The sequence below is a fragment of the Phyllobates terribilis genome, unplaced genomic scaffold (genome assembly GCF_046119375.1).
Source record: "Phyllobates terribilis strain yellow unplaced genomic scaffold, ASM4611937v1 Scaffold_2__4_contigs__length_985480577, whole genome shotgun sequence".
NCBI classification, from domain to species: Eukaryota; Metazoa; Chordata; class Amphibia; order Anura; family Dendrobatidae; genus Phyllobates; species Phyllobates terribilis.
Window position 1 is genome coordinate 411,466,034 of NW_027362762.1, and position 27,888 is coordinate 411,493,921.

At 42.2% G+C, this 27,888-nt stretch overlaps 1 protein-coding gene across 6 annotated transcripts in view; it reads left to right on the forward strand.

Annotated features, from left to right (window-relative positions):
- Nucleotides 1-23,166, forward strand: part of PHKG1 (phosphorylase kinase catalytic subunit gamma 1) — a 65,387-nt gene extending 42,221 nt beyond the window's left edge. For all 6 annotated transcript variants that reach the window (XM_073665046.1, XM_073665054.1, XM_073665027.1 and 3 more), the window contains 6 exons: nt 2,845-2,910; nt 4,836-4,999; nt 9,075-9,165; nt 9,343-9,496; nt 12,692-12,817; nt 21,267-23,166. In XM_073665046.1, the coding sequence (XP_073521147.1) occupies nt 2,845-2,910; nt 4,836-4,999; nt 9,075-9,165; nt 9,343-9,496; nt 12,692-12,817; nt 21,267-21,518 (853 nt within the window). In that variant the 3' untranslated portion in view covers nt 21,519-23,166. The remainder of the gene's footprint in view (nt 1-2,844; nt 2,911-4,835; nt 5,000-9,074; nt 9,166-9,342; nt 9,497-12,691; nt 12,818-21,266) is intronic.
- Nucleotides 23,167-27,888: the final 4,722 nt, after the last annotated feature.

Sequence of the window (27,888 nt, forward strand, 5' to 3'; positions counted from 1 at the left end):
TGTGTATTGTCAGGGAGCTCCTTTAAGCTGTCTTTAGTGTCAGCGTAGTGGTCAGTAGCATCTGACGTACTGGCTGGGGGCTGCCCACTGTGCTTTAGCACCCTGCCCCCTCTTTTCCTGTGAAGCTGGGGCAGTGTAACCACCACCTTTTCCTCTGAACTGCCCACATCACTTGGATGGCAGTGACTCCATGTGGGGTCTAGGACATCATCATTCCCCATCGCTTTATCACACCTCTCTAGTCTGTCCGTAACTGTGCTGCCCTACTATTCCATTTCTGTCCTTGCTACTCCCTTCTGCAAATCCCTTCATTGTCTCCCAATTCCACAACGTATCTACTTCAAGCTACTAACACTGACCTACAAAGCCGTCCATAATCTGTCTCCCCCGTATATATCAGAACTAATCTTCCTCCTATTCCTCTTCCTCCTATGCCACCACCTGATCCATCATAGCCTGAAGCGTTTTTTCAAGGAAACATAGCAGTGGGATAGTAACACTGATGATCAGCGCTGGCTATGTTCGTGGACTACTCGAAGCAGCGCAACATGGCATACACGTCCCCCATGGAGGCCCACTCGTTGGTCTTGAAGTGGTGGTGTTCCACAGAACTACTCACTCGTGCGTGCTGCAGCTGAAACTCTACTGTCGTGTGCTGCTGCTCGCACAGTCTCACTAGCATATGCAAGGTGGAGCTCCACCTTGTGGGTATGTCACTTATGAGGCAGGTAGCAGGAAGGCAGAAGTGACCCTGCATAGCAAACAGGTGAGCACCAGCTGGGTGAGAATGCCAAAAGCGTGCACAGATGGCCTGTACTTTCTGACCGGAGTAGGAGGAGAAGGCAACATGGACAGAGAAAAGGCTAGGGGCTGGCCGCAGTGCACAGTAGCAGCAAACTTAATGGCTAAGGGCCGCCCTTGCCGCTTTTGCATCCAACTCCCTCGTTTGCTGTGCTCCTGGATCAGCGTGACCACCACCTCTTCTTCCGAACTGCCCACATCACTCGAATGACCTTGACTCCATGTGGGGTCTAGGACATCCTCTTCCCCCATCGCATCATCACACCTCCCCAGTCTCTTTAACTCTGCTGCCCTACTAATCTACTTCTGTCCTCGCTACTCCTCCTCTTCTCCCCTCTGCAAATACCTTTATTGTCTCCCAATTTCACAATATATCCCCTTCGAGCTACTAACACTGACCTACAAAGCCGTCAATAATCTGTCTCCCCCAAATATCTCTGAACTAATCTCCCGATATCTCCCACCACGTAATCTCCCAAGACCTCCTTCTCTCCTCCACAATCATACGTTCCTCATCCAATCGCCTGCAAGACTTCTCCCGAGTATCCCCCATCAACACATTATCCCCTACATTTGAAAATTTCAAGCAGAACTTGAAAACCCATGTCTTCAGAACAGCTTACAGCCTGCAATGACCCCGCTGCCACCTCACCAACACCGGAGCTGCTTCAACCCCCGAACCAACTGTCTCCTTTCCCATTATCCTGTAGAATTTAAGGCCCCAAGGGTAAGGTCCTCTCCCCTCTGTACCTGTCTGCCAGTATTATTTTGTTCATTGTAATTTCTATGTGGGTTGTGTATGGAATCAATAGTGCTGTAAAAAAAATATTATTAATAATAATAATAATAATAATAATCCTCTGCATAATGTTCCACCCAGTCCTCACCCCTGCCCTCAATGCCGGACTACACTCAGCAGTAAGCTGCAGCAGTTGGCACCTGTGCTTCATCATCATCAAAGATGTGCTTCGGTGGTCTGCACTACCCCTCAATGTACTCATTCTCCAACAAGTGGTAGGGCATCAGTGGACTCAATCTCTTCCAATCGTTGGCCAGGGCCAGATGGATGGCCCATGGCGACACAGCAGAGTCATCAAAAAGCAGAAGTGACTGCTGCATGACTTGGGGCTCAGACTGCTAGCCTGATTTGCAAGGGGATGAGGTGGAAGACAGATGCCCATGAGCCGTAGGCGCAAAATCGGCACTCTCAGCCAACCAATCTAATACCACCTCTACTTGTTCTGGCCTCACCGTTAATCCAGCGGGACTCGGGCCTACGAAATTATACAGAATGTCCTGTCACCTGCTTGCACCAGAGGAAGGTGTTTCATTTGGGCACGTAACAAGCACAGATCTACTACTTCTTCTATCTCCCTGCAGCAGCTACACCACCACCACCGGCAACACAGCCACGTCCCCTGTTTGATGCTCTCCTCATTGTTTTCAACCCTAAAAAGTGCAGAGTATTAAACTGCTTGTATACAGAGAGAGAGTGGCCAGCAGATTATTATCCTGCCTGTTTTCAGTGTACCCCCCCAAAAAAATAAAAAATAAAAATTCCACAAAAACAGTGTTGGCTACCTCCTCTTCCTACGCCTCTTCCACCTCCACCTCCACCTCCACATCAACCTCCTCCTCCACTTGGACCTCTGCCTCCTGGTTGAAGATAATTTTTTCTTTTTTTTTATTGTTAGTTTAAGTAATTTCCCTATCCACATTTGTTTGCATGGCAATTGTCCTGCTCTTACCTCCATTTAGCTTCCTTTTGCAGACCCCTAGCCCTTACTGTGACCATTTTGCCGCCATTTTAAACCACCGAAGTTCGGGTTCCCATTGACTTCTATTGGGTTCGGAGTCAAGTTTGGATACCGAACCGAACATTCAACTGTAGCTCATCTGAACCCGACGAACCTGAACATCCACGCGTCCGCTCATCCCTACTCCTGAACTATAACATGACACCAATAGTTTGCACATTTCTAAGCTGTTCAGTTGTCTTTGACAATAAAAGAAAACTTGTATCATAAATGATGTGTCTTTTAGGATGAAAAGAGGAGAACTGTTTGATTATCTGACGGAACAAGTCACCCTTAGCGAGAAGGAAACAAGGTAATGACCCGAATGAATGAAAAGCTGATCACAATAGTGAAACTTGTGGTGATCAGGCATGGTGAATTAAAGAAAATTGGTCTCAAGGATTTTGCTACGCCCATCTGACAGCAGCATGATGTAGGGGCAGAGACCCTGATTCCAGCGATGTATCACCTACTGGGCTGCTTGCTGCAGTTTTAATAAAATCACTGTTTTAATTACTGCAGATCTACCAGTTCTTGGAATGCTGAACTCTGTATAACCCCATCCACACCACTGATTGGTTTCTGTGTACACTGTGCATAGGCAGAAAGCTGCCAATCAGTCTTAGGGGCAGGTTAATGCAGAGCTCATAAATATGGAGGACTACATGGCAGCAGGTTTACTAGTCTTCTAGTGATAATCTCCTGCTGATTAATCTGTGATTTTATAAAAACTACTCTAAGCAGCCCAGTAAGTAACACATTGCTGGAATCAGTGTCTGTATCTCTACATAATGCACCTCACAGATTAGGTGGCAAAAACCTGAAGACAGATTCCCTTTAAAGGGAATTTGTCAGTAGGATCAATCCTCCTAAACTGTATATACTGTATGAGCATGTAGGTTATAGGAAGCTGAATAAGATGATACCTTTATGAGTTGTTGAGATCTATGGGCAGGACACTGATCTGCATGAGAATCTGCTTCTATAGATTATTGTAAATAAAGTAGGGAGTTATCAGTGTGAGACATGTAACTAACACAGAACAGTAGAGCTGAAATTTGTCTCATAACAAACACGTTAGCAGCTGCAGCTCTCACAGCTCTGCTGTATTACAACACTATTGCAACCCTGTCTGCCTGTGAGATGGAAGCTGAAACCCTTAGAGGACACCTGCAGATGTGTCAGGTATAATCACACACAGCTCTGCAGTGAGATCAGGAGAGCAGAGAGCGGCCATTACACATCACACCGGTAACTCACCCTTCATGTATAATAATGTGCAGATTCTCATGCACATCAGTATCCTGCCCATAGTCCTGAATAGTTCATTTACAGAAAAACATGGATATCTCTGGAATAAGAAATCAGATCACAGATATCAATGTACTATTTAATTCACCTTCCTATTACATATGTGCCCATATAGACTGCTTAGGAGGGGTGATCCTACTGATACGTTCCCTTTAAGAGGTTTAAGAAGTGTTAGTCAACCTAGCACTGTCTGAACCTCATATGTAATCCTTGAATTTGACCAATTATAGTTCATTTGTGTCCTAGAACCAAAATGTTTTAAAGAACACTATTCGCATAGGGCATACATTTTTTCAGAACCTTGCGCATCATGTGGGGGAACTTATCAAAAACTGTAAAATAAAGGTAGTCAGCCCTTTAAAAGGGTTGTACAGGTTTGGCACGAAAGTCTGCAGTCACTCTATGTGACTGCAGACTTGGTAATTCTCTGGTGCAAGAGGAGAGCCCAGGCAGTCATGTGATTGCAAGAATGCGATATGCATACTTCTGGCTACATTCCGACTAGACGTGTACGTGTTTTCTCAGTTGAGTGAATCCATGCACGTCCAGTTGTAATGTAGCCGGGAGAATGCATATCGCATGTTTGAGGTCACATGACCCCCGGCATCAGAGAATCTTGACTTGTGAGCACTGAGGATTCACAAGTCTGCAGTCACATAGAGTGACTACAGCCTTTCATGCCAAACCTGGACAACCCCTTTAAGCATCAAACTACACATGTGCAAAACTGCCCACCCACTGTGGCCAATGACATTATGATTTTGAATGAAAAACATGCCGCTATTGGTCACTGCAGGTGGGATGAGTTTTGGACAAGTGCTGCCAGCCACCCTGTGTTGACTATTGATAATGCATGATGAGTGATGCATATAAAATAAATCTTAACATCATTAAAGATGTATCAGTATTTATTATTACCTCTGACAGGAAGATAATGCGAGCCCTGCTTGAAGTTGTAGCATACCTGCATTCCCAGAATATCGTTCACAGAGACCTAAAACCAGAAAACATTCTACTGGATGATGATATGAACATCAAGCTGACAGATTTTGGTTTCTCATGTCAGATTCCTGAAGGAGAGAAACTAAAAGGTAAGACGTCCTATGACAGGTCTTCTAATGTCATTACTGATGCAACACAATACCCCTGACAGCCGTAATAAGGATTACTAGGTTCGTGCCGGTTCTGAATTCTGTGTCTGCCATTCAGTGTGAGCTCAGAGCATGCTAACCATTGTTGAAGTCTTGCTGTATTGTTTTTTGTTCACCCGTTCATAAGTCCATTACCTCCAAATGTATGCCCCAGATGTATGGAATTGTATATACAGTTATATACAGTTAGGTCCATATATATTTGGACAGAGACAACATTTTTCTAATTTTGGTTCTAGATATTACCACAATGAATTTTAAACAAAACAATTCAGATACAGTTGAAGTTCAGACTTTCAGCTTTCATTTGATGGTATCCACATTAAAATTGGATGAAGGGTTTAGAAGTTTCAGCTCCTTAACCTGTGCCACCCTGTTTTTAAAGGGACCAAAAGTAATTGGACAGATTAAATAATTGTAAATAAAATGTTCATTTCTAGTACTTGGTTGAAAACCCTTTGTTGGCAAGGACTGCCTGAAGTCTTGAACTCATGGACATCACCAGACGCTGTGTTTCCTCCTTTTTGATGCTCTGCCAGGCCTTCACTGTGGTGGTTTTCAGTTGCTGTTTGTTTGTGGGCCTTTCTGTCTGACGTTTAGTCTTTAACAAGTGAAATGCATGCTCAGTTGGGTTGAGATCAGGTGACTGACTTGGCCATTCAAGAATATTCCACTTCTTTGCTTTAATAAACTCCTGGGTTGCTTTGGCTTTATGTTTTGGGTCATTGTCCATCTGTAGTATGAAACGACGACCAATCAGTTTGGCTGCATTTGGCTGGATCTGAGCACACAGTATGGCTCTGAATACATCAGAATTCATTCGGCTGCTTCTGTCCTGTGTCACATCATCAATAAACACTAGTGACCCAGTGCCACTGGCAGCCATGCATGCCCAAGCCATCACTCTGCCTCCGCCGTGTTTTACAGATGATGCGGTATGCTTTGGATCATGAGCTGTACCACGCCTTCGCCATACTTTTCTCTTTCCATCATTCTGGTAGAGGTTGATCTTGGTTTCATCTGTCCAAAGAATGTTCTTCCAGAACTGTGCTGGCTTTTTTAGATGTTTTTTAGCAAAGTCCAGTCTAGCCTTTTTATTCTTGATGCTTATGAGTGGCTTGCACCGTGCAGTGAACCCTCTGTAGTTACTTTCATGCAGTCTTCTCTTTATGGTAGATTTGGATATTGATACGCCTACCTCCTGGAGAGTGTTGTTCACTTGGTTGGCTGTTGTGATGGGGTTTCTCTTCACCATGGAGATTATTCTTCGATCATCTACCACTGTTGTCTTCCGTGGGCGCCCAGGTCTTTTTGCATTGATGAGTTCACCAGTGCTTTCTTTCTTTCTCAGGGTGTACCAAACTGTAGATTTTGCCACTCCTAATATTGTAGCAATTTCTCGGATGGGTTTTTTCTGTTTTTGCAGCTTAAGGATGGCTTGTTTCACCTGCATGGAGAGCTCCTTTGACCGCATGTTTACTTCACAGCAAAACCTTCCAAATGCAAGCACCACACAAATCAATCAACTCCAGGCCTTTTATCTGCTTAATTGAGAATGACATAACGAAGGGATTGCCCACACCTGTCCATGAAATAGGCTTGGAGTCAATTGTCCAATTACTTTTGGTCCCTTTAAAAACAGGGTGGCACATGTTAAGGAGCTGAAACTCCTAAACCTTTCATCCAATTTTAATGTGGATACCCTCAAATGAAAGCTGAAAGTCTGAACTTCAACTGTATCTGAATTGTTTTGTTTAAAATTAATTGTGGTAATGTCTAGAACCAAAATTAGAAAAATGTTGTCTCTGTCCAAATATATATGGACCTAACTGTATGTCTGCTATTATGAGAAGTTCAATGGGCCCACTAGGTGATGTGGATCCTCCAAGCCCAAGGTCCAAGTGGGCACATGGCCCACGGGCGTCGGTGCAGTAGGTTGGAGAGTAGAGGGACTAGAAAGCGTAAGTAGTCAGGTGGAATGCTGGAAACGGCAGACAGACGGAGGACGTCAGGAAACCGCAGGCAAGCTGGTGGAGTGCAAGAAACCACAGGCAGGTAGCAGAAAGAACTCTGGAGTAACGGGAAAGTCTGCAATCAAGGAAGCCGCACACAGCCAGGAAGACGTCCTGAAAACTGCAGGTGGACACAGAGAAGAGCTCCAGGAGACCCGGGGAGAGGTAGCCAACAGTACTCCGGAGTCACTAGAAGCAGCAGACAAGTAGGTAGAAGCATTAGAGCTGCTGGTCTACAGGAGACATCCTGCAGCCCGCAGCCAGGATGCTATCCACACACAAACTGCAAATCTAGTCTCATATTTAACACCAATGCCCAGGTATGTGTCTTAGTAGCTCTTAAGTAAGCCCAGGTAGTTCATCGCATGGAAGCACGCCAGGCCACCTGTAACGCCTGACATGGAGCATAAGAAAGTTCAATGGACCGGGGAAGATGGAGCAGAGCAAGACCAGGGACAGGTGTGTAACATCTGCCATCGACCTTATAAAAGGTACACTGTACTTTATATGTTATGCTATGCATATATACAGTACCTGTCAAAAATTTGGACACACCTGTTCACGCAATGGTTTTCCATGTTGTTATGGGAATGTGCACATTGTAAATTCAGACTGAAGGCAGTAAAACCACAAATACATATGGCGCAAGGAGAAAAGGGACTTTGGGGAAACAAAACAGAATATGTGTTACACCACAGATTCCTCAAAGTAGCAGCTAAGTGTAAGATATAAAAATTGTTGACATAGATTTTACTAATCTGCTTCTCTGGGTACATCTGCATATACACTCCTCAACATTAAAATTGCAACACCAAAAAGAAAAAGTTGTGGAATTATAAAAATCACAGGATCTATAGACGTGTTAATGATGCGTAAATGGTGGAAAAACGGAAACAAAATTTTCAAAACTTCTTGATTTATTCTGTATTGAGTATGAACACAACATGAAGAAATACATGCACTTACACGTCTTTTCATGCAGTCAGTGAGGTTATTAATGGTTGTCTGAGGAATGTTCTGCCATGCTGAATTCACTTGGGCACGTAAATCATCAACATCCGCTGCTGGCAGCTCCCTTTGCAATTTCTGATCACTGACGTCTCAGCTGTGCTCGATGGGAGACAACTCCAGAGACACTGCAGGCCATGCTATCATGTTCCTATGCATATGAGTGTACATCGTAGGAGTGATATGAACCAAACCATATATCACAAACTTTATTGATGTCATTCCACATACGGAACATATCAAGAAGCTCATATAAGTTATTTGTGAATTATACCATAAGAAAATGGCAAGCGACTGACTCTTAATTCAGAATCATTTGAAGACCATTATTTGGCAGAACCTTGGCCCTCTAGAGCAGTGTTCCCCGACTCTGGTCATCAAGAGCCACTAACAGATCATGTTTTCAGAATTTCCTTAGTATTGACGGCTGATAATTACATCACCTACACAGGGAATAATTCCATCACCTGAGCAATACTAAGGAAATCCTGGAAACATCACCTGCTGGTGGCTCTTGAGGACCAGAGTTGGGGAACACTGCTCTAGAGGGTCCTGTGTTATCCTGATATAAGGCATGCTTTAGTAAAGAAGATCATACCAGAGAATGCCATATTGTGGAATTTAATGCAACCTTTCTATTCCCATTTATCAATACACCAGTATAGGTGTATTTGCCAAGTACACAGTACAGTGCTCTTATGTTTCCATCAACCCTATAGGTAGAGCACATCAATGACACTGCAGTCTTGAGGAACAAATAGAGAGGTGTGGGGGGCAGGACGGTTTGGGTCTCAGTGTTGTGACCCCCCCCCAATCATCCATTCATCACTAATTCTCCTGACAGGTTATAAATAGTCTTCATGTGATCACCCCTTAACATCCTGGGGCCAACACTGAGAAGCAAGTGATCCTGCCCATATGCTAGTGAGAAGATCCCTTTAATATTGAATGTTACCTGTTTATTTATCTGTACTTTATTTCCATTTTGCATAAAGAAATATGTGGCACCCCAGGATACTTGGCCCCTGAAATTCTTCAGTGCTCCATGGATGAGTACCATCCAGGCTACGGTAAAGAAGTGGACATGTAAGTTATTACAGTTTTACCAAGACTTTTTAATTCATTGTAAAATACAGACTAATTCTACTATAATGCTCAATATTGTGATCTGTATAGCAGCCATAGTATAACTGTGTTTTACTATGCAGGTTTCGGTAATTATAGTATGAAATGTGAAATTGTTATTGACTTTCTCATCTTCAGGTGGAGCAGCGGAGTGATCATGTACACCCTATTAGCAGGTTCTCCCCCATTTTGGCACAGGAAGCAAATGCTGATGTTACGAATGATAATGAATGGAGAATATCACTTTGGGTCCCCTGAGTGGGATGATCGATCAGACACAGTTAAAGACCTGGTATAGCATAATCTTTGTGTTTCAAGTCATTGACTTAAATTATATTTAGGTAATATATTAATATGAGAACCTTATCAGAATACTACTATATTTTCTTATAGTTTCTCACTGTGTGTTTCCTAAATGTCAACTTAATTAATTTGATATCAATTGAACTTAAAGAAGACCTGTCAATTTTTTTGTTGTGCCTCCTGAAAATAAATGAATAAATTGCCAATTGGGTGTTACCATTCTCCTAGTCAACATGGTGCGATCCTTTACTGTCAGTATAAGTATATAGGGACATTCACCATTGGCAAGGGGAATAGTAATACCTAGTGGTTAATTTATTAATACCCTTTCGAAGGGAATAATAGAGGAACTACACAAAGCAGAGTTTTAAAAAACAATGCTCTAGCATTGTTATGTTATAGTATGGTTAAAGGGGTTGTCTGGTCTTATGCTAAAATCTGCATTCACTCTATGTAACTGCAGACTTGTGAATCCTCACATGGCATGCAATGCGCACGGTCAGGATGCCGGCACATATACAGTACAGACCAAAAGTTTGGACACACCTTCTCATTTAAAGATTTTTCTGTATTTTCATGACTTTGAAAATTGTGCATTCACACTGAAGGCATCAAAACTATGAATTAACACATGTGGAATTATATACTTAACAAAAAAGTGTGAAACAACTGAAAATATGTCTTATATTCCAGGTTCTTCAAAGTAGCCACCTTTTGCTTTAATGACTGCTTTGCACACTCTTGGCATTCTCTTGATGAGCTTCAAGAGGTAGTCATCGGAAATGGTTTTCACTTCACAGGTGAGCCCTGTCAGGTTTAATAAGTGGGATTTCTTGCCTTATAAATGGGGTTGGGACCATCAGTTGTGTTGTGCAGAAGTCTGGTGGATACACAGCTGATAGTCCTACTGAATAGACTGTTAGAATTTGTATTATGGCAAGAAAAAAGCAGCTAAGTAAAGAAAATAGAGTGGCCATCATTACTTTAAGAAATGAAGGTCAGTCAGTCCGAAAAATTGGGAAAACTTTGAAAGTGTCCCCAAGTGCAGTTGCAAAAACCATCAAGCGCTACAAAGAAACTGGCTCACATGAGGACCGCCCCAGGAAAGGAAGACCAAGAGTCACCTCTGCTTCTGAGGATAAGTTTATCCGAGTCACCAGCCTCAGAAATCGCAGGTTAACAGCAGCTCAGATTAGAGACCAGGCCAATGCCACACAGAGTTCTAGCAGCAGACACATCTCTACAACAACTGTTAAGAGGAGACTTTGTGCAGCAGGCCTTCATGGTAAAATAGCTGCTAGGAAACCACTGCTAAGGACAGGCAACAAGCAGAAGAGACTTGTTTGGGCTAAAGAACACAAGGAATGGACATTAGACCAGTGGAAATCTGTGCTTTGGCCTGATGAGTCCAAATTTAAGATCTTTGGTTCCAACCACCGTGTCTTTGTGCGACGCAGAAAAGGTGAACGGATGGAATCTACATGCCTGGTTCCCACCATGAAGCATGGAGGAGGAGGTGTGATGGTGTGGGGGTGCTTTGCTGGTGATACTGTTGGGGATTTATTCAAAATTGAAGGCATACTGAACCAGCATGGCTACCGCAGCATCTTGCAGCGGCATGCTATTCCACCCAGTTTGCGTTTAGTTGGACCATCATTTATTTTTCAACAGGACAATGACGCCAAACACACCTCCAGGCTGTGTAAGGGCTATTTGACCAAGAGGGAGAGTGATGGGGTGCTACGCCAGATGACCTGGCCTCCACAGTCACCAGACCTGAACCCAATCGAAATGGTTTGGGGTGAGCTGGACCGCAGAGTGAAGGCAAAAGGGCCAACAAGTGCTAAGCATCTCTGGGAACTCCTTCAAGATTGTTGGAAGACCATTTCCGGTGACTACCTCTTGAAGCTCATCAAGAGAATGCCAAGAGCGTGCAAAGCAGTCATCAAAGCAAAAGGTGGCTACTTTGAAGAACCTAGAATATAAGACATATTTTCAGTTGTTTCACACTTTTTTGTTAAGTATATAATTCCACATGTGTTAATTCATAGTTTTGATGCCTTCAGTGTGAATGTACAATTTTCATAGTCATGAAAATACAGAAAAATCTTTAAATGAGAAGGTGTGTCCAAACTTTTGGTCTGTACTGTACATACTTCAGGCCACATTCCAACTAGATGGATGAAGCCTTGATCAATGCAAGTGTATTGAACGGAGACGGAAACAGTCTAGTCGGAATGTGGCTAGGAGTCTGCATATCGCATACTTGCGTTCACATGACTGCCCCTTCTAGGTGCTGGAGAATCCTCACAGAGCGCAGTGTATGCGATGTGAGGATTCACAAGTCTGCAGTCACATAAAGTGACTGCAAACTTGTAGCTTAAAACCGGACAACCCCTATAATATGCCAAGTAATTACTAAAAGGGTATTTAAGCAAGGTTGATATATCCTCTTTAAGGGGTTTAGGCAACATGTCAATGATCTTTTTATATTGAAGCTGAATTAACTGATCACCATGGGTCCAGCTTCATGAATATCCAGTGATTGTCTATCTTCACCGGTGTGCACCCATTTCCTATAGAGTGGCCGCTATATGGATGCAGTTATACACCAGAGATGCTCGCTGCTCAAGCAGGGCATATGGAAGGGGTTGTCTAGATGTGTCAATGCCTTCACTTGGGTCTTCCTTCACTAAGACTCTTCTGTCCATGCTACAAAGTCAAGAGATATGACTCTACATATTGGAGTAACAGAGCTTTCCTTCAAGGGAAATATAGTGGTATTCTCATAAGTTTATTAAGGATTAGTGATGAGCACAAGTGTTTGTTATTCGACATTGCCGAGGGTGCTGGGGTATGCACTGAGAAGCACGGGTGCCTGAGTGAGATGTTCGCATCCCCGCAGCTGCATGCTTTGCAGATTGTCAGGCGATCCCTGCATGTTCTGTGATTGTCTAACAGCCATGAAACATGCGGCCGCAGGGATTTGAACATCTCACTCGGGCACCCGCGATACTCTGTGCATACCCGAGCACCTTCTGCAAACGAGCACTTGTGCCCATCACTATTAAGGATATATAATACATTTTTAATGACAATGACACATTGAAATTGTATTTATTACATTTAATCATATTTCTACCACGAGAAGAATCACAAAAATGTAATTTTTTTTTTCTCTAAGATTGCACGACTGCTAATAGTGAACCCTGAAAGACGCCTGACAGCAGAGGAGGCACTAGCGCATCCATTTTTCCAACAATACGTAGTAGAAGAAGTGCGCCATTTCAGTCCATACAGGAAGTTTAAGGTAAATCTGTATTTCTATTTCATACAAGTGAAATTTTTGTAATTAATTGAAATTGTGTGTTTCCTAGTAGGCACAATGGGCAGGACAGACCAAGTGTCCTCAGCATTAAGGAGTAAAACTACTATGTTTCTTTATAGCCGGCAGAGCAGGATTTATCTTAGCTATATTTTTAATGGAAGTTCTATAAATCAGTATGCAATGAGCTCTATTTTATTAAACTATGGTAAAGTCAATGGGGACTATTCATCATTGCATTGGTGCCTTTTTTTTATATAGTTTTTGTTGGTTTTCATGTGTATTTTTTTATTTATGCCTGATTGTTTTATTTTGCACATTTTTTATAGTCTATTTTACTTATGTTTCCCTACGTAGTTTTTTTTAGTTCGTCACTGTGAAAGATTTTGTGTTTTCCTAATGTTTTCGCCTGATACATCATTTGCAACTTTTCAAAGTCGCAAAATTCATTGCAAATGTCCCTCCCTGAAGTGATGGTAAATACACCAGAAATTTGGGCATTTTGCAAAACACGTTTTGTGTTATAAAAGTCAGAAAAACTATTTAAGACAAAACTAAGTGACTTTTATTTAAGACATAATATTTTAAATATATTTAAGATATAAAAGTTATGAACCGCATGCACCATTTTGAAGAAAAGTACAAAAACCGGTAATAAATACCAAAAGACAGAAAGAGAAATATGACTGAAAAAACATATATCAATATTACACATGAAAATAAGCAACTTTGTAATATATCTTATCAGAGAAATCTGCTTCTTTCTCTGCCAAAATTGATCCATCATTATCAAAATCCTCAATTCGGAGGTAAAATCTGTATTCAGTGAAGACAGACCTTCCCATTACTGAGATAGGAGATGGCAGATGCTACAGATACTTAGCTTTATAGGTAGGGAGGTAGCACATTAGAGTTGCGGACGTCGCAGTGTAAGTGATGTCTGACTTTCTTTTAGGAAAAAAAAATATCAGTTAGTACAGTGTAGCTTTATAGGTAGGGAGGTAGCATTTTCTTTTGCAAAAAAAAAAAAATTATTGCCGGGTAACTTCTTAGCCAGTGCATTAGGGGAGCGTACATCGCAGTGTTAATGACGTACGTTTTTCTTTGGAAAAAAAAAAAGAATAGTTAGCGCCAAATAACTTGATAGGTAGGACATTAGTGTAATGTACGTTACTCTGATTTTTTTTTACATCTACTGATTTTTCTTTTCATTTTCTTCTAAATGTTTCCTTTTTTTTCTCTCTATACAATACATGAGTAAAAGCACCACTTACACACACATCTCCAGTGTTTTGAAGGATAAAATTAAAATGACCCATTCGTCAAGAAGACACTATTCACCAGAGGAGGCATACGCTTTCCTTGCCTCCAACACGGATTCATCCAGTGAGGAAGACCCCACATTCCTCTATTTCTCTTCCTCCTTATTTAGTGAGGAGGGACTCCCAGCAAGGGGCCCTAGGACCCAGGTAACCCCTACAGCACTCGATCCCATTTGGACTTCACTCTCCGAAAATCATCAGCCTGTTATTCCAGATTTCATGGGCAGCTCAGGAATCCAATTTGACGCTACAAGCTCTCACTGAAATGGACTTCTTCAAATTCTTTTTCAGCGAGATTCTAATAAATCTTATGGTGGCCCAGACAAATTTGTATGCCCATCAATTTTTCACCTAAAATCCCACGTCATCATACGTCAGATGGACCCCTGTAAATGCAGAAGAAATTATGACATTTTGGGGTATTGTGCTACATATAGGCATAGTCAGAAAACCAAAGATTGGGCAATACTGGAGTACTGATATTCTCTACAGCACACCGGTATTCCTTATGGCAATGCCAAGGCTGCTATTTGAAGCTATCCAAAAAATTTTGAATTATTGTGATAATGCACAGTGTCCTTCCTGGCACGATCCTGACTTTGATCGTCTGTATAAAGTTCGGCCAGTAATTGAACACTTCAGCAGAAAGTTTTCTGAGGCGTACAACCCCCAAAGGGACATCTCTATAAATTAATCTCTGATTCATTTCAAAGGGAGGCTAAAATTCTGACAATACCTGCCCAGTTAAAGGACCAGGTATGGAATCAAACTGTACAAGCTGTATGAGAGTACCCCAGGGTACACCCACAGATTTAGGGTCTACGAAGGGAAAGACACTCAGATTTCCCACCCTGAATGCCCCTCTGTCCTGGGGGTGAGTGGGAAAATTGTGTGGGAATTGCTGCACCCACTACTGGATAAGGATTATCACCTCTACATTGATAACTTTTACACCAGCATCCCGTTCTTCAAGACTCTCTCTGTCAAAGGTACAGTTGCATGCGATATCATGTAAAAAGTCAGAGAGGCCTCCCTAAGTCACTAATTGAGCAACTGCTGAGAAGGGGCGAAAGCAGAGCCCAATGCAGTGACAACATGCTGGTGGTCAAGTATAAAGACAAGAGAAATGTCCTTATCTTGACCACCATACACCGTGACAACAGCTCCCTTATCAATGTCAGAGGTACCATAACACAAGTCCCAAAGCTAGATTGTATCCTGGATTATGATAAGTACATGGGGGGTGTAGGTCTCTCAGATCAGGTCCTCAAACCATACAGTGCCATACGAAAAGCTAAAGTATGGTATAAAAAAATTGGCCATGCACATTGTACTGATGGCACTGTACAATGCTTTTGTGCTGTTTTGATCTGCAGGCAATATGGGGACCTCTCTTCAGTTTCAGGAGGTAGTCATCAAGGCCCTAATGTTTGGCACTCAGGAAGGTGAGGGTTCCAGTACTTCTAAAACTGATGGTGCCGATATTGTCCCAGGTCAACATTTTCCAGGAGAGGTTCTCCAAACAGCAGAGACGGGAAGATCACAAAAAAGGTGCAGAGTATGCTCCAAGAGGAGACCATGAAAAGACACAGTTTATCATTGTAAAACCTGGCCTTTGCATTAAGCATTGCTTCAAAGCGTATCACATGTCCATAAATTAATAACATTTGTTTTTACCCTGTTGACACCATACACTTTTATAATCTGATGTACTCCGCACAATGTACACATATCACCGTATTATAAATTCATACACCAGTAAAACCAAAAACATTATAATCATTATTATAAAACTATGCCTCTAGATAAATTCCTTGAGGGGTTTAGTTTCCAAAATGGGGTCACTTGTGGGGGATTACCACTGTTTAGGCACATCAGGGACTCTCCAAACACAGCATGGTATGCGCAGACCATTACATCAAAGTCTGCGCTCCAAATCGTCACTCCTTCCCTTCCGAGCTCTGCCGTGTGCCCAATCAGTAATTTTCCACCACATATGGGGTACTGGCGTACTGAGGAGAACTTGCACACATTTTTGTGGTCCATTTTCTCCTGTTACCCTTGTGAGGTCAAAAAACATTTTTTGTGGAAAATATGTGATTTTTTTTTATTTTCACGGCTCAACGTTATAAATTTCTGTGAAGCACATGAGGGTTCAAGATGCTCACCACACATATAGATACATTACTTGGGGGTCTAGTTTTCAAAATAGGGTCACATGTGGGGGGGTTTCCACTGTTTAGGCACACCAGGGCTCCCCAAACCCGTCATGGGGTCCACTCTCGATTCCAATTTCGCATTCAAAAAGTCAAACAGTGCTCCTTCCCTTCTGAGCCCTGCAGTACGCTCGAACAGTGGTTTTCTCCCACATTTGGGGTATCTGCATACTCAGGAGAAATTGAAAAAACATTTTTGGGGTCCATTTTCTCCTGTTACCGTTGTTAAAATAAAAAATGTGGGGCTAAATTATAATTTTTGCGGGAAAATTTTTTTTTATTTTCACAGCTGTACGTTATAAACTTCTGTGAAGTACCTGGCAGTTCAAGATGCTCACCACACATCTAGATAAGTTCCTTGAGGGGTATAGTTTCCAAAATGGGATCACTTGTGGGGGGTTTCTACTGTTTAGGCACATCAGGGGCTCTCCAAACAGAACATGGCATCCGCTCTCGATTCCAGTCAATTTGGCATTCAAAAAGTCAAACAGTGCTCTTTCCCTTCCTATCTCAATCGTGCGCCCAAACAGTGGTTTTCCCCCACATATAGGGTATCAACATACTCAGGATAAATTGCACAAAAAAATTTGGGTCCATTTTTGGGATAAAAAGTTAAATGTTCATTTTTTCCTTCCATATTTTTCCATCCACAGTCACGGAGCTCTGGTGCGGGGGAATGACATGTAGTGCCAGGCGTTCAATCAACGCTGGCGTCACTGTACCTGCCTACGTACAGATTGAACATGAAGTAGAAGTCAAAGATCAGCTGCAGCCTCGACTTCCTCTTCATGTTCAATCCATACGTAGGGGAGGTGGACAGTGACGCCAGGATTGATTGGGTGCCAGCACGGGAGGTGAGTATAGTTTTTTTTTATTTTATCGGGGCCAAACATTTAGTTCAAGAAGGGGTTATCCTAGTAGTGGACAACCCCTTTAAGTAAAATGTTCCCAATAAAATCTTCAACTCAGTCCACAATAAAAGCAAGTCCTCACTCAGGTCCGTCACCTGTTAACGGAAATATAGGGGTCCTCCACGTTAATGGTAGTACAAAGGCTCTGTAAAAGTGCTATATATCCTCACCCCCCAAAATAAATTCAGCAAATTCTGCGCTCCCAAAACCAAATGCCTCTCCCCCTTCTGAGCCCCAGTGTGCCTAACCCACATTTATCATCCACATGTTTGGCATTTTAGTAGTGATGAGAGTCCGCCTAATTTACAGATGCATATCTCCAGAAGCATGAGCTGGGCACTACAAAGTACTGGGCACTACAATGGCAGTTTGCAATGTTCACTTCGAAACATTCATATTACTGGTAGTACAAAAGCTCTGGAAAAGCGCTATAGTGTCTCCAGAAGCATGAGCTGGGCAATATGTACTGGGCACTACAATGGCACATTTGCAATTTTCACTCTGCAACATCCACTACTGCTTGTTTCTGGAAAACACCCATGGAGTCAAAATCATCGCTACACATGTAGATAAATTCCCAAAGTGGTATAATTTCCAAAATGGGGTCACTTGAGAGGAATACTGCTTTTCTAGCACTTAGTGGCTCTGTAAATGGAGTCCACAAACTATTCTAGGAAAATCTGGGCTCCAGGAGGCAAATAGTGCTACGTCCCTTCTGAGTCTTGCTGTGTGGCTAAGCAGTACTGTACAGCCACATATGGGGTATTTCCACGTTCAGCAGAAATTGTGTGACAAATTTTGGTGCCATTTTTACCCATTTCCCTTGTGAAAATGTAAAATCTAGAGCTAAAACGAAATTTTAGTGGTAAAAATTGTATTATTTTTTCTTCACTGCTCAATGGTATAAAATTCTGTGACACACCTGTGGTGTGAATATGATCACTGCACCCTTAGATTAATTAATTGAGAGGTGTAGTTTGTAAAATTGGGTCACTTATGGGGGGTTCTGCTTTTTTGGCGCCTCATGGGCACTCCCAGTGGGTAATGGCACCCGCAACCCACAACAGTAAAATCTACACTATAATATGTCGCTCCTTCCCTTCAGAGCTTTGCACTGTTCCTGAAAAGTATTTCCTGATTACATGTAGGGTATTGGCGTAATCAGGAGAAATTGCACAACAAACTGAGGTCCATTTTTTTCCTAGTAGCCCTTAGAAAAATTACAAACTTGGGGCTAAAACAACATTTTAGAGGTAAAAATGTAATTATTCTTTCTTCACCACCCAATGGTATAAAATTCTGTGAGGCACATGTTCACTGCCCCCCTACGTGAATTCATTGGGGGGTGTAGTTTGTAAAATGATGTCACTTATGGGGATTATCTACTGTTCTGGCACCTTTGGGCTCTGCCAATGTGACATAGCACTCCCAAACCATTCCAGCAAAATCTTTACTCCAATATAGTGCACTTGGTGAACTCCGGAGAAATTGCACAACAAATTTTGGGCTCCATTTTCTCCAGCTATCCTTGTGAAAATGCAAAAAATTGGAGCCAAAACATTTTTGTGGGAAAAATATTTTTTTTCCATTTTCACAGTTCAACATTGTAAACTTCTGTGAAGCACCTGGGGGTTCAAGGTGCTCCCCACACATCTAGATAAATTCCTTGAGGGGTCTAGTTTCCAAAATGCAGTCACTTGTTTCCACTTTTTAGGTACATCAGGGGCTTTCTAAATGCAACATGACACCCGCAGACCATTCCGTCAAAGTCTGCGATCCAAAACGTCATTCCTTCCCTTCCAAGCTCTCCCATACGCTCAAACAGTAGTTTTCCCCCACATATGGGATATCGGCGTACTCTGAAGAAATTTTACAATGCATTTTGGGTTCCATTTGGTTCTGTTACCCTTGTGGAAATTAAAATTTGGAACTAAGAGAGCATTTTTGTGGAAAAATGTGATTTTTTTTATTTTCACAGCTCTTCTGTGAAGCACTTGGAAGTTCAAAGTGTTTACTACACATCTAGATATGTTCCTTGAGGCATCTAGTTTCCAAAATGGGGTCACTTGTATGGAGTTTCCACTGTGTAGGAACATCAGGGGCTTTTCAAATGCTACATGGCGCCCGCTAATGATTCTAGCCAATTTTGCTCTCCAAAAGTCAAATGGTGCTCCTTCCTTTCCGAGCCCTGCCATGCGCCCAAACAGTAGTTTTCCTCCACATATGGGCTTTTGGCGTACTCAGGAGAAATTGCACATCAAATTGTATGGTGCATTTTCTTTTGTTACCTGTTAAAATAAAAAATTTGGGGCTAAAAGAACATTTTTTTGGGTAATATTTGTTTAATTTCATGTCTCTACGTTATAATTTTCTGTGAAGCACATGGGGGTTAAAGGTGCTCACCACACATCTAGATAAGTTCCCTGAGGGGTCTAGTTTCCAAAACAGGGTCACATGTGGGGGGTTTCCACTGGCACATCAGGGGTCCTGTAAACACGACATGACATTCGCTCTCGATTCCAGCCATTTGTGTTCAAAAAGTCAAACCGTGTGGCTATCCTTCCGAGTCCTACCATGCACCCAAACAGTAGTTTTCCCCCACATATGGGGTATCGGCATACTCAGGAGAAATTGAACAACAAATTTTGTGTTCCATGTTCTCCTGTTACACTTGTGAAAATTTGGGGACAAGAACATTTTTGTGGGAAATATGTGATTTTTTATTTTCACGGCTCTACGTTATAAAACTTCTGTGAAGTACCAGGGGGTTCAAGGTGCTCACCACACATCTAGATACATTCCTTGAAAGGTCTAGATTCCAAAATGTGGTCACTTGTCCATGGTTTCCACTGGTTAGGCACATCAGTGGCTCTGGAAACACATCAAGGCAGCCACTCTCGATTCCAGCCATTTTTACTTTCAAAAAGTCAAACATTGCTGCATCCCTTCCGAGACAGGAGAAATTGCCCTACAAAGTTTGGGGTTCATTTTCTCCTGTTACCCTTGTGAAAATAACAAGTAAAGTAAAATTTTTATGAAAAAAAAGTAAAATGTTAATTTTTTTCCTTCCACATTACTTTAATTTCTGTGAAGCACCTGAAGAGTTAATAAACTTCTTGAATGTCGTTTTGAGGAATTTGAGGGGTGTAGTTTTTATAATGGTGTCACTTTTGGGTATTTTCTGTCACGTAGGCCCCCAAAGTCACTTCAAATGTGATGTGGTCTCTAAAAAAATGGTTTTGTAAATTTTGTTGGAAAAATTGGAAATTGCTGATCAACTTTTAACCCTTCTAACTTCCCAACAAAAAAAAATGATGTTTCAAAAAATGATTCAGATATAAAGCAAATATGTGGTAAATGTTATTTATTAACTAATTTGTGTGATATAACTCTCTGATTTAAGGGCATAAGAATTAAAGGCTCGAAAATTGCTAAATATTCAAAAATATGCCAAATATCCGATATTTTCACAAATAAACGCAAGGTATAATGAACAAATTTTACCACTGTCATTAAGTACAATATGTCATGAGAAAACAGTCTAAGAATTACTGGGATCCGATGAAGTGTTTGAGTTATTACCTCATAAAGTGACAGTGGTCAAAATGGTAAAATTTAGCCTGGTCATGAAGGTGAAAACAGGCTTGGGGGTTAAAGGTGTTAAACACAGCATCTGCAATATATTAATTCAGGGTAAGAATAGGTGGTTCCAGCTCCTTTGTAAAAATATATTCTTTATTGATATACTTTAAAAAATGGATTCCATATAAAAGGAAATGCGTTTCAAATGAGCACCAGCATTTTTTGTTTGAAATGCGACAGATTCAACACTTTTGGTCACAACGGAGTTCTGTGCACATACGCCAGTACTGAGACCTAGAGAAAACCCTATTGTGTACCAATTATGGTGCAGTTCAAAGAAGAATTATTCTTATTGTGTAATGCAAAGAAAAAAAATTAAACTAATCAAATGGTCTATTTTCAGGTGGTCTGTTTAACAGTTCTTGCCTCTGTCCGGATTTACCACTACTACCGTAAAGTGAAGCCAGTTACCAAGGAGATTGTAGCACGGGACCCATATGCAATCAAGCCCATTAGGAAGATGATTGATGCTTGTGCATTTAGGATCTATGGACATTGGGTGAAGAAGGGAGAGCAGCAGAACAGAGCAGCCCTCTTTGAAAACACAGCAAAGGCCATTCTGCTTTCCCTGGCTGCGGAGTCCAGTGTATCCTAAGTAGGAGAAAACAAGAATGCTTGCCCACAATATACACAGTGTGATAGCCACTTCAGTGCATATATATGTGTGTATGTAAATATATTTATTCTATATTTATGCAATGTAAAAAATTTTATTACCTTATTTTTAAGAAGATTGAATTCTAACTTTACAAAAATCGGTTTGCCATTTGCCAACTATTTGATGCAGTGGGCAAGTCAGTTCTACAGCTAAATTTAAAGGGGGTCTACCAAAATCGCAACCTGGATCTGCAGCAGCCATACACCCCAGGATCAGATCAGCATATATCAATATGATTCCTGATACATATCAACTAGATGACACCCTATTTTTGCGCTATTTTTTCTCCTTAGCCTTTTTTTTTTTTAATCGCAAGCTAGCACAGGTACAGGGGCAACAGCTGAAACCAAGATGTAGAGTTTACAGGGGCTCAAAAGGTCCCTTTGGCCCATATGAAAAGACCAATATTATTAAAGACCTTTAATGCTTAGGGGCCCTGTTGGAGACTTTTATTGGGACCCATGAGCTTCAAGTAACAACGCTGCCTATCACCAGAATAGGTGATAAATTGCTATTCGCTTGGGGTCCCATTATTCATGAGAATGGAAGTCTCAAGTTCCTAATCTGATTACTGCAGAGGCTGTGTTTGCGCATTTATAGTACCTGGGAAGGATGGAGAATAGTCAGTGACCATGCTGAACTTTCTTTGTAATGCTCATACACAGAATGGCGGAGCATTGCTCCTTCATCCAGACAGCGGACTGAGTTTTCTTGATTGGTGTGTTCCCAGTGGTTGGAACCCCCGAAATCAGTAAATTATCACCTATCCAGTAATGTGATCTTGGTAGAATTCCTTTAAAGTGGATCTGCCTTTGTTCAGGGAAACATATTATGAGTAAAGGTCAAAAGGGTTAACAATAATCCATTTACAAAGAATATGCTTAAAGGGGTTGTCCACTACTTTATATGATCCCCCAATGTATTCCCCCAGGGCCCATAAGTGTTTCTCTAAATATCTTGTGGTGCCTTTTCACGTGATGCCCGGCTGCAGCCGAGGGTCCCTCTTCCTGCTGGGTTGTAGGCGGGGTTACCCCGCGTGTCACACCCGGCATCCACCATGTGGGGAGCGTGTCACTGATGTCATGCCTCACTTGATGTGACATCAGTGACGGGTCATGTGATGCCTCTGAGCGGCCAGCGATAGCGCCGCTCAGAGGCAGAAAAGGTACCGCAAGGTATCTACAAAAACACTTCTGGCCCCGGGGGGATACATTGGGGGGGTTCATATAAAGTAGTGGACAACTTCTTTAAAAGTTAGTGTACACATGGGAAGAAGGGGGCCTCTACTGCTCCCCATCCCAGTGCTGAGTGATGACTGTATCTATACAGTGTATACATTGGTAGATGGAGGGGTGGCGTGGGGGTTCAACTCTTTAACTAATAATATACACTGCATTTTATTTATTACACCAGTTATAAGACAAATTGCACAATGTTGTGTGCGGTTTGTAATAATGACTTCAGACCTGAGCTGATAATATATAATACGGACATACAGTACAGACCAAAAGTTTGGACACACCTTCTCATTTAATGATTTTTCTGTATTTTCATGACTATGAAAATTGTACATTCACAATGAAGGCATCAAAACTATGAATTAACACATGTGGAATTATATACTTAACAAAAAAGTGTGAAACAACTGAAAATATGTCATATTCTAAGTAGCCACCTTTTGCTTTGATGACTACTTTGCACACTCTTGGCATTCTCTTGATGAGCTTCAAGAGGTAGTCGCCGGAAATGGTCTTCCAACAATCTTGAAGGAGTTCCCAGAGATGCTTAGCACTTGTTGGCCCTTTTGCCTTCACTCTGCGGTCCAGCTCACCACAAACCATCTAGATTGGGTTCAGGTCTGGTGACTGTGGAGGCCAGGTCATCTGGCGTAGCACCCCATCACTCTCCTTCTTGGTCAAATAGCCCTTACACAGCCTGGAGGTGTGTTTGGGGTCATTGTCCTGTTGAAAAATAAATGATGGTCCAACTAAACGCAAACCGGATGGAACAGTATGCCGCTGCAGGATGCTGTGGTAGCCATGCTGGTTCAGTATGCCTTCAATTTTGAATAAATCCCCAACAGTGTCACCAGCAAAGCACCCCCACACCATCACACCTCCTCCTCCATGATTCACGGTGGGAACCAGGCATGTAGAGTCCATCCATTCACCTTTTCTGCGTCTCACAAAGACACGGTGGTTGGAACCAAAGATCTCAAATTTGGACTCATCAGACCAAAGCACAGATTTCCACTGGTCTAATATCCATTCCTTGTGTTCTTTAGCCCAAACAAGTCTCTTCTGCTTGTTGCCTATCCTTAGCAGTGGTTTCCTAGCAGCTATTTTACCATGAAGACCTGCTGCACAAAGTCTCATCTTAACAGTTGTTGTAGAGATGTGTCTGCTGCTAGAACTCTGTGTGGCATTGACCTGGTCTCTAATCTGAGCTGCTGTTAACCTGCGATTTCTGAGGCTGGTGACTCGGATAAACATCCTCAGAAACAGAGGTGACTCTTGGTCTTTCTTTCCTGGGGCGGTCCTCATGTGAGCCAGTTTTTTTGTAGCGCTTGATGGTTTTTGCAACTGCACTTGGGGACACTTTCAAAGTTTTCCCAATTTTTCGCACTGACTGACCTTCATTTCTTAAAGTAATGATGGCCACTCGTGTTTCTTTACTTAGCTGCTTTTTTCTTGCCATAATACAAATTCTAACAGTCTATTCAGTAGGACTATCAGCTGTGTATCCACCTGACTTCTGTACAACACAACTGATGGTCCCAACCCCATTTATAAGGCAAGAAATCCCACTTATTAAACCTGACAGGGCACACCTGTGAAGTGAAAACCATTTCTGGTGACTACCTCTTGAAGCTCATCAAGAGAATGCCAAGAGTGTGCAAAGCAGTCATCAAAGCAAAAGCTGGCTACTTTGAAGAACCTAGAATATAAGACATATTTTCAGTTGTTTCACACTTTTTTGTTAAGTATATAATTCCACGTGTGTTAATTCATAGCTTTGATGCCTTCAGTGTGAATGTACAATTTTCATAGTCATGAAAATACAGAAAAATCTTTAAATCATAGAATCATAGAATGGTAGAGTTGGAAGGGACCTCCTGGGTCATCTGGTCCAACCCCCTGCTCAAAGCAGGAGAAGGTGTGTCCAAACTTTTGGTCTGTACTGTATCTGCTAGCTCACTGTACTCTGGACTGGTGATTGCTAAATAAGATGATTTGCTTAATGAGCACAGAACTGGGCAGAAGCTGACGCACTATTATTATTATAATAGCGCCATTAATTCCATGGCGCTTTACATGTGAACTAGGAGCAAAGATCAGGAATGGAGTTTTTCCAGCTGAGTTCCACCTTGTGCTCTATATCAATTACCTGTTTCTTGATGATAGAATTTACATAAAAAAATTGCATCTACTTTGAACTTTGCGTCTAAGTAACTAAACAGTCGTGAATGCTTTCAGTCTAAATGTATTCATCTACAATAAACTTCTTCTCTGCCTGCTCCAAAGGCTTCTTTACAATTCATGATTTTTACCTTACAAAGGGAGCAGTCAGCAGCACTGCATTTGTGACCATTCACCATTGGTCATGATCTGCCCCCTGGCAGCTGTGCTCCTGGGCATATGCCATCCACAAAGTGCTACTTGTCTTCCTGTGGAATCGGTTTTCTCTCTTGCACTGACAGACAACAGTGCATCATTGCTAAGCATCATCACTCCCAAGTCTTGGAAGACGTTGGGGACTTTTCTTCTTTCAGCCTAACCCTGACACAGCCGTACAGTAAATCCTGTTGTCTTCTATGCTAGCCAAACTGTGATGATGAGGCATAAATTGTCAGCTCAGAATTAGATCCGGACACCATCTGGCTTTCCATGTTGTTCACCTCACACATTCTTATGTAACCCAGACGAACTTTAAAGGAGGATATCAGTCTTCAATTACAAACCCACATTTCCTGGCTTACATATTTTTATACACGGTTAGGGGGTCACGGGGTAAATCAAGGAAGCATGCTGAAAGAAGAGTGTAGGTCAGATACTTGCACAATGTGTAATGCAAGCATCCATGGAACAAGCAGAACAGAGCCATAGATGCAGCTTTAATTATGTGATTTACTCCCTGTAGCTGATGCCATGATTTCGTTTTTATTCGCCAGAAGCAAGATTCGTAGCTCCTAAAAAGTTGGAGCTTTGGGGGACAGATGCAGAAGATTCTCGGAGAGTCTGTCTTAAAATACTTGCCCTTGTCTGATATGTCCTTTGCGGAAAAGGTCAAATATATGGATCAGTCATTAGGAGAAGAAATATTTCTAATCATGTGTAAGGTTACATCCACGGGCAGTAATTTGTAATGAATTCCACTGGAATATTTGCATATAGTACATGCATTCACTGGCTCCCCATTGCCCAGAGACTCCAGTTCAAAACCCTAACCATGGCATACAAAGCCATCCACAACCTGTCTCCTCCATACATCTGTGACCTAGTCTCCCACTACATACCAGCACGCAACCTCCGATCCTCACAAGATCTCCTTCTCTTCTCCCCTTTTATCTCCTCTTCCCACAATCGCATACAAGATTTTCCCCATGCATCCCACCTACTCTGGAACTCTCTACCCCAACATATCAGACTCTCGCCTACTGGGGAAACCTTCAAAAGGAACCTGAAGACCCACCTCTTCTGACAAGCCTACAACCTGCAGTAACCCTCGCTCCACCATACTGCTGCACGACCAGCCCTACCCTCACCTACTGTATCCCCACCCATCCCTTGTAGACTGTGAGCCCTCGCGGGCAGGGTCCTCTCTCCTCCTGGACCAGTCGCTGACTCGTTTTTGTTCAAATTTTTTAAATTGTTTTTGCTATGTATACTCCTTTTTCACATGTAAAACACCATGGAATAAATGGTGCTATTATAATAAATAATAATAATAATGCGGATTGTGTTGGGGTCACCCCCATGACATGATTTGTATGAGTAACACAGTCCTATAGGTGGTAGAACCCATATAAAATCCATACCTGCTGTATAAACTACTTCTTTAGATGGACAAAACACTTTTTATATGTAAATAAGGGTTCAGTGCACTGTTTTGCCCCTGAATAAATATGCTGTGCACCTCCCCTTAGCTTGACTGACAGCTCTCGTTTGACCAGAGCAAGCGCTGCCTGGATTGAATCCTCATACCTGCATGTCTGCACTGACACGGCAGGAGCAGAACCAGCGTGCACACGCTGCAGTGCAAATATGCTCTTATCCCTCTTTCCTGTCTGCAGCAGACCCTCACTACTGTGTGATCCCATGTGCAAGAAGCGGCATCACAGACAGTGCAGAAGAATGAGAGCATGTTCGCAATCACACTATGTTCATGCTTGTTCAGCTCCTGCAGTGTCAGTGCAGACGAGGATTCAATTCAGTCAGTGCTTGCTATGGGCAAAAGAGAGCTGTCAATTCAGTTAAAGGGAGGTGCACGGCTTATTGGTTGTAAGAAGTAAAATCTATATTGCAAGACGTTTTATAAAGACTATGTCTGCTCTAAGACTGTATAAGTCATTTAAATTACATTTTGGGGTAACAGACTCCCTTTAAAAGGAACCTCTCACCAGAAAAAATGCTATTAACTTTCAGTTATGGGGTTAAGCTGCAGGTTAATACAGAGAGAATACAGAGCGGCAGCTGTAACAGCACCCCCGGCCCACACTTGACAGCCGGCCCCAATGCAGAGCCAGTGCCAGTCAGGGCCGGGGGGTACTGCTATAGCTGCTCCTCTGTATTCTCAGGGCGGTGACTGAACCAGCGTCGGCGTCGCACCTGTGACTGAAACCCGAACGCCGCCGGGGAGGGGGGGAATAAAGTTCATTTTCTCTGCGCAGTGTTCTGCTAAGTTCAGGAGCAGGGCAGGTTAGTAGCGCTATTAACCTGCAGATTAACCCCATATTTGCAAGTTAATAGCGTTTTTTCTGGTGACCGGTTCCCTTTAAGCTCCTTCACCTTTGCAAGCTCTGCCATTTGAGCTCTAAACTGCTTCTGTTTTATTTTAAGAAATTCTTTTAATTTAATTTTCAAAAGCAAAGAAGTACAAAATGTACAGAAATGCACAATAACATAAAGGTATGTTCATAAAGGATATATAAAGACTTGTGTCAGGCAGAATTTACAACTTGATGTAGCCAAAATAAAAGAATTCAAGAAATATGACAAAGCAAACTAATCAAATAGCCATACAGTCCACTCCTATAAAACCTGCTGGGGATATTTGCTGTCAGTCTATTTGGTGAGATCCAGAAAAG